Genomic DNA, 7,601 nt, shown 5'->3' with positions numbered 1-7,601 from the left:
GTGGGGGGGGGGAGGAAAATACTTACTATAATACCCTTCCAGGTATTAAGTCACATTGATAGACCCCGATCCATTAATCCCTTGCTGCCCGATTTCCCACCTTTCCCTCTGTATGGGAGCATTGAAAACTTTTTCTTAAAAAGAATACCATTCTCTACCATGTTCTGGGAGATGTCAGTTTAGCAGAGTTCCTGGTTAAGGGAGAAGAGCAGCTGCAGCTCTGTGCCAAACTCTGCTCTCACACTCGCAGTTATTGCGCAAAGTGTTTTGTACAGCGCGCTCCAGCAAGCCTTAGCACCAAAGAAAGCTCAAGCACACGATCCAAAACAGGGAGTATGCCAGAGGCGAAACTTCTCTCTCTGAAAGAATACGCTGGGTTTTGTTGCATTTTTGAAGGGGAAGGAAAAAACAACTGATACGTCATTCCAGGTTTTCCACTCCCTTAAATAATCAACAGGAAGGGGACAGCTATTCCAGTAAAGGGAAAAGTTTTCACTGAGGCAAACAAGGCAGCCAGGCAGCCAATCCTATTTCCCAGCACTCAAAAAATAAGAATGCTTACACTGCTGCCAGTCCAACACCCGACAGGACTCAGCTACTCCCGAAGAACAGGCCTACAGCAGTTTAGCTGTCAGCCTTTACCAGCAGCCTGTGAGGGAAACAGATGTGGGAATGGTAAAACCAGCTAACTTACTGCACTGAAGCACACAGGACTGCAAGGGGAGAGGTGTTTTGAGAAATTCTGGGCATTCATTTCTCTTGTTCATAAATCCTGAGCCTTGCCCGTGGCACAGTTAATGGAAACAGCACGTCCTGTTTTGTGCCAGGTCATTCTTCCTGCAACATGTCACGATACCTGAACCATCCTCTTCAGAGAGCTACTTACTCTTACTAGCTGGGTGTAGCTAGGCAAATCACAACATCTTTAGTAACTAGCCACTGGTTCAGTTAAGGCTATTTTAGCTAAATTAAAAACAAGCTTAGGGTAGTTTATAAAAATAACCTATTTTCCAAAACCACATTACAGACTATTTTTGTATATTTTCATTCTGCTAGCTCCTGAAGTCATACAGTAGCCAACTGTTCCATTTTTTTAAGGGTTATGAAAATTAAAAAAAAAAAAGTTGGCAACACTGAAGCTGTACAGAAAAGGCTCAGCAGCAGCCTGAGTTCTCCCACAGAGCACTGCCTGTACCCTGGATTACTTGGAGGAGCAGCCCTACAAACAAAATAGAGGGTCAGTTTCCCTGGTTGTACAATCAGCCACTGCCCTGCTGAGATCATCAACAAGCACAGAAGCATTATGTACGTGTGTCCAGAGAGATGCTGTCTGCCAACTTAAAAAAAAAAAAAAAGGCTATTTTAGAGAGGTCAGCTGCTGGGCAGTACTGATTTTCAGTTACTCATACAAGATTTAATAAGCCCATTACCAACAACAGTGGGGATTTTTCTTCATCCAAACTTGGAGGCTTGATCAGTTTCTGCATAACTGAATAAATATATTATCTTTCTCATAAAAAAACCACCCCACAATCCTCAGTATGAGGCAATTGCAAAGGCAAGTACAGACAAGGAGCTGACTCACTGAGACGGCACAATACCTCCGCTCCTGCTCAGAAGTTCGCTGAGCGGGAGGAGAGTAGCCCCGGCACGACTGTCAGTTTAACGGCTGCTATTCATAGTGCCACCGACAGCTGCAAAACCATGAAGAATCGTGTCATTTTATACATCTGCTGCTCCTTTGGAGGAAGTTCTGAGTAACTGCAACTGCAGAGAGAAATGCTGCAGTTGGGGGAAGATGTACAAGGTGTTCATAACGAAGGCCTGAGAAGAAAATACAAAATGCATAGCCACAGACTAGCCCAATTTCACTGCCACAATTCCCAGGGAAGAAAGGGGAAATTATGGGGGCTTTTCTGGAAATAAATCAGGCCACAAGCAACTTGCAGAGGATTAGGTAGAGTTGGGAACAAAACCATATTTAACTCAGTCCTTTAACCACTAAACCACTTCCAAGACCAAGCAGAGGGTAAGCTTCTCTGTCAAGGTCCTGTGTCTTGTGCGTGAGGTCTGGCACGGGGAGCTCCCAGTCCAGCTGCAGCCTCTGTATAGGGCTATAAGACAAACAAAGAATTCTACCCGCAGTTACCAACTTGAACTTTATAGTTCAAGTCACTGTCAGCATGATTCCCAATAGCTCCGACCACCTCCCAGTTCTTACAGTCTCTAATTAGTTCCTAACTTTACAGTGCTAAAAGAGCTCACACAGTGGCATTCGCCCACCAGGAAACAACTCCAGGCATCACGTTACATACAAGGCCCCCAAGCCCACAGCAGCAGCAGAGAAAACTTTCCAGCTACAGTTTTTAATGAGAAAGGTGATCCAGAAACTCTGCAGCATACGATCAATGTAGATTAGTTTTGTACCACTGCAAGCAGGAGGCAGAATATAGAAGAAAAATCAAAGAGTCAGTGTCTACCTTCCATCAAAAAAGAAGAACTTGCCGCGGCCATTCTTTTCTCCATGCACAAAGTTTCCCTCAAATCTGTCTGTTGATGAATAGGTGACTGTACAGAATCCATGTGGCAGCCCATCATCATCTAGATGCCCTGAAATAAAGTCCAGACAAAGAGCAAAAGAACACATTAAACATCATATAAAATTGCAAACCTGTTCTGATTACATAGACGCTTGAAATGCAGTAGCTCCCTAGCACAAAAACAGTAAACTGCACCAGAACATTTCTGTTAGGAACAGCGATCGGATATTCAGTACAACTGAAGTCTGTACTTGTGTAATACACCCTCCTTAAAATAAAAAAATAAAAAGGGTCAGGATAAAAGAAAAGGGATGAGAGACAGGAGAAAGAAGAATAAGCAAAAATACATGTTTATAAAAAGAAACAAGGTTCATATTACTCTAACTTGTGTTAATATATGTCTTCAAAAACATAATAATTCTTTATCTAAAATATGTATTGCCTGGTGAGAACAGAATAGATTTAGACTTCAGTCCACTGAGTAAGAAAAGGTTTGGGTTTTTTTGTTTTAATAAATACATGTCTTACAACAATGTGGGTGTGCCACCTCGTAGCTGTATCCACAGGATTTAAAGAAATAAAAGTGCATAGTATCCAGAATACTATGCCCTTGCAATATGTCAGTCAACTTGCTATTTCATATTCTAAATGCTGATCTCCAGTGCCTTTCTGATGTGTTCACATTACATCCCCCCCACCCCATTCCCTTTCCTAGCCATACCAGTATTCCTCACTGTATTCCCTGTTGCACATGGGGAAAGCAGAGGGGATCCTCACCTGCATGGGTCTGTATTTTACAGACTACAACTGGCCAACTCTGATAAAGTTAAAGCATAATAAGGCTTCTATTGCATCTCTGTCTGCCTCTTCAAAGCCAAAAAATGGAAGAGCATTTTAAACAACTGCTATTGTCTCATTTACCTGGGTGAACTTTGGTGTCCTTAGCACTGCGTTAGCAGAATGTCCCTCCGACTGGAAAATGAAGATGCTGAAGCTCAGCAGGGCTGCTTTCGGCACAGCCATACACCAGGCACAGGGCTAACAAGCTCCCGTCGTGACATTTTCTCAGGTATAAATTTTGCATGAAAACTGACAACTAAATAAAAGCTAGCATATATTTATGTTCTTCCACTTTTCTAAACAAAAACTGGCCTCTGATCCCCCAAGTCTCTTGGTGAGGCATGCAAAGCGTACTGGAGATGAAAGACAGCTCACGCATCCACTTCTACAGGCTTTGGGTCAAGCCCCTCCCTGACCGAATTTGCCCTAAACCGAAAAGGTTCAACACACATATGGAAAGTCAGAAACAAACTCCAATGTGACGAACGGTGACTATAGCCCAGGCTGATGCAGGCAACAAGAGGCACTTCAGTATTACCAAACCTCAATCCCTATGCCTGGGAAGAAAACAAACTGTGCAGACAGCAGTGGGAAAAGCCAGCCACGCGGATGGCTTCCGAAATCCATCTACTCATGCCATGACTGCATGAGGTCTGCCAGGTTCTGCGAGGACAAGGGTACCCAGAGGGCTCACGCGTGCCCACGTGTTCTTCTCGCAGCAACATAAGCTACTGCTTCCCTGGGATGCTTCACAGCCCCTCAGGGGCATCACAGACAGGGCATGGTGAGGATGTGGGGCAGCACCTGGTTAAGAAGTCCTTGCCTACAAGAGACATGACCTACCCTAGCCTTGTAATACCGGAGTGACTGACAGAAGAATGCCATACAGCTCAGGATACTTCGTCGGGATGTATTTCCAAACTTTTGTCTATCTCAAAGTAGAATTTCATTTAAAAAAAAACCCCAAAACCACACACACAAGAGAGACAAAGATAGATGAAAAAAGAAAAGAGCTAAGTGAACGCTCCTCAAAGTAACCAAGTAAGGCTGTGCAGGTTTATTACCGATCTCCTGCACTTGTTACATTGAGTATGGAAATGCACCTGGAAAGAAGGTGCACAGGAGAAAACAACGGCGAGATACCCGAACTCATCCAAGAGCCAAGATTCCCTCCTTCACCCTTCCCACGTGCGCTCCCCAAAGTTTCTCTCGCACCTGCGCTGGCACTTGCCTAGCACCCTCTGCAAGTAGTGCAACTCCCCAGGTTGGCAGAAAATCCTTCCCGTTGCCGTGTTGTTGCCGGTTCGGGAGGCTGACCCTGCACCCCACGTCACTGCGCTCTTAAGTTCCCAGTCCAAGCTGGACTGAAAACAGTTAAAAGTTTAAAGAGTTAATAAAACCAACCAGACACTGCTCACTCCCCAAGCTGAGAAAATGAACAGAGTAAAAAAGAGTAACAGCACAAAAGCGGGGGGGAGTACCTCACTAAAGGCTGTTAATAACTTTGAAGAGGAACCCTTTAAAACAGAAAGGGCAGCATGCTGTCCTTCCCAAACAGAAGAAAGGCTTTGTTTCCCCTCCCATTCAGCTGGGACACCCCTTTTTGTAGAAGGGAAAAGTTTTAGCAGTTATGCCAATTTAACTAAAAGGTCAGTGAAATTTCTGATGTGGACATCTCTTTTTAGAACAAAACCAGCTATGTCAACAGTTACGGTTTTAATTAGAAGCTTCAGTTTTATCAATACGGGAAGGGTGTACGGGTGTAAGTTAACCAACCCTGAACAATACAGTAAGTTTTCCCCTTACTATAGGAGCAAAACTTTTATAAAACACTTGGATTAAAAAAAAAATACTGACAGTATTGGTACATTACAGAGTAAAAAAGAGTAACAGCACAAAAGCGGGGGGGAGTACCTCACTAAAGGCTGTTAATAACTTTGAAGAGGAACCCTTTAAAACAGAAAGGGCAGCATGCTGTCCTTCCCAAACAGAAGAAAGGCTTTGTTTCCCCTCCCATTCAGCTGGGACACCCCTTTTTGTAGAAGGGAAAAGTTTTAGCAGTTATGCCAATTTAACTAAAAGGTCAGTGAAATTTCTGATGTGGACATCTCTTTTTAGAACAAAACCAGCTATGTCAACAGTTACGGTTTTAATTAGAAGCTTCAGTTTTATCAATACGGGAAGGGTGTACGGGTGTAAGTTAACCAACCCTGAACAATACAGTAACAGTTTTCCCCTTACTGTAGGAGCAAAACTTTTATAAAACACTTGGATTAAAAAAAAAAAAATACTGACAGTATTGGTACATTATACTATTAAAAAAAAACCCAAACCAAAACCAACAGACGTGCAACTGTGACTATTCAGTTTTGTCAAGATTTTGCTGGAATGCAAAGCCCAACACAAAAGCTGCCATGCTTATACACAGCACGCATGTCAGGACTTTTGCACAGTAGGATGCAGACTATCCCAGAGATTTAAATGGGCAGCTTTGATCCGACGGCCTCTATACAGAGTCTTAATCTCAGCCGCAGTACAAAGAATCCAATTCTTCTAATGTGCTAGAGACTTTCCCCTGTTGAGAAAAAAATTATATCCCCCACCCCAACAAAACAAGAGACATTCAGTCTCTCTTAGTCAATAGTGGGGAAAAAAAGCAATTTCAAGTTTAATTACATAGATGCAACTTTTCCGGCATGGGTGAGGCCTTAGGCTCTAGTTCTATTTCAGATGAAGTCAATGGAGAAAATCCTCATGATTTTTTTTTTAGGAGCAAAGCAGAACGTTCCGCTTCCCTTTCTCCCCTCTCTCCTCCATTAGTGAAAACCACCCCAAAACGTCTAAATATATTTTTAAATGATTGTAAAACCTCACTTTTGTTACTTCTTTAAGGGTCTCTCAAGATCCCCTCTTAAGCTCAGACCCTGAACTATTCAAGAAAAGGAATTACACTAACAGGGGCTAGTTCACAATGCAGCACGAGGGGGCCGCTTACCAAAACCACTGATGTGTACAACCCCAAAGCCCTTTACTGTCAGTATTACTATTATTTAACAGAAGACATACAGCGTGCATCATCAGTAAAAGCTTCTGGCCACAAAGATGCCAGATGGATGTTTTAGGAATAACAACACTAAACCAACACACACACACACACGCTCCCCCCCCAATATATGTTATTTCCACCATATTTCTAACTTCCTTTGCTAAGTGCAAAAACACCCAGCCAGCCTATTCACCCCCAAACAGCTCCCTGCTTCTGCGTCACTCAGACAAGCACATACTTTCATATACGCTGCTGAACAACGTATGCTTTAAAAACTCGTTTCCTTAGCCCACAGAAACGCTAAGCAAATCCACAATACAGCAGAACGCTTTACCTGCGACACGAGGATCAAAACGGCGACTCTCTGCCCAAGACACAACTGTGATCCATAGATTTGAGGAGTGGGGAGGAAAGGGAGGGGGAAAAGACACATCTATTCGGGCACAGGGCCCTCCCCATCCATAGCACCTTGTGTTTGAAGAATCGCACTCCCCTCACAGCCCCCTTTTATGCCGCAAAGCTTCCCTTCGGCTCTGTTACCGCATACCCAGACAATAAATCCAGATCCTGGCAGCAGCTGCTCAGCTCGCATCTGTTGTTCAACTAAGGCGCTGCACTCCACGTCTTCTTCGGAGAGACGCGGCCTAATCCTCCCGCCACAAGACGCAAACAGCCCACCGAGAATTACCGGCATCTTCCCACAGGCAGCCCCTCGCTTTTCCGTGCTTAATCCCAACAGCTGAAAATCTGGGATTGCTCTTTCCAGCGGGGCTACGGAGCCCGCGGGGGAGCGGGGGCCTTCGCGCGCAGCTGGGCACGCTTTTGCCCGGGCGGCAAACCCGTGCCAGGGCTCCCAGGACGGCAGCGGGCGCGCCGAGCGGCACCGCCGCGTGCCAGGGCCGCTTCCATTGGCGATGGCGACGCCTTCCAGAGGCGCGTGCCTCCGGTTTAAAACTCCTCGAGGGTTTCGTTCCCTGCTCACCCAAAAAGGCTCGTGCAAGGCGGGGTGTACATCGCCTACGAGACGGGCGACTCGACTCCAGCCCTGCTGCCCCTTCTACGCCGCCGGTGGGCGCTTCCTCCAGCTCCCCTTCGCTTCTCCCTTCGCACCAAGGCCAGCTGCAGCCTTCGGCACGGGCGCGCCTCCGAAGGAGCCCGCCAAGCTCCGGGAGGAA

At 45.3% G+C, this 7,601-nt stretch overlaps 1 protein-coding gene across 1 annotated transcript in view; it reads right to left on the bottom strand.

Annotated features, from left to right (window-relative positions):
- Positions 1-7,601, bottom strand: part of SETD7 (SET domain containing 7, histone lysine methyltransferase) — a 25,710-nt gene that overhangs the window by 15,129 nt on the left and 2,980 nt on the right. Inside the window, exon 2 of the mRNA XM_009648251.2 lies at positions 2,481-2,610. Coding sequence (XP_009646546.1) covers positions 2,481-2,610 — 130 coding nt within the window. The remainder of the gene's footprint in view (positions 1-2,480; positions 2,611-7,601) is intronic.

The sequence above is a fragment of the Egretta garzetta genome, unplaced genomic scaffold, assembly GCF_000687185.1.
Source record: "Egretta garzetta isolate BGI_Z169 unplaced genomic scaffold, ASM68718v1 scaffold751, whole genome shotgun sequence".
In the NCBI taxonomy this organism is placed as follows: domain Eukaryota; kingdom Metazoa; phylum Chordata; class Aves; order Pelecaniformes; family Ardeidae; genus Egretta; species Egretta garzetta.
This window is presented reverse-complemented; position numbering and strand designations above follow the sequence as displayed.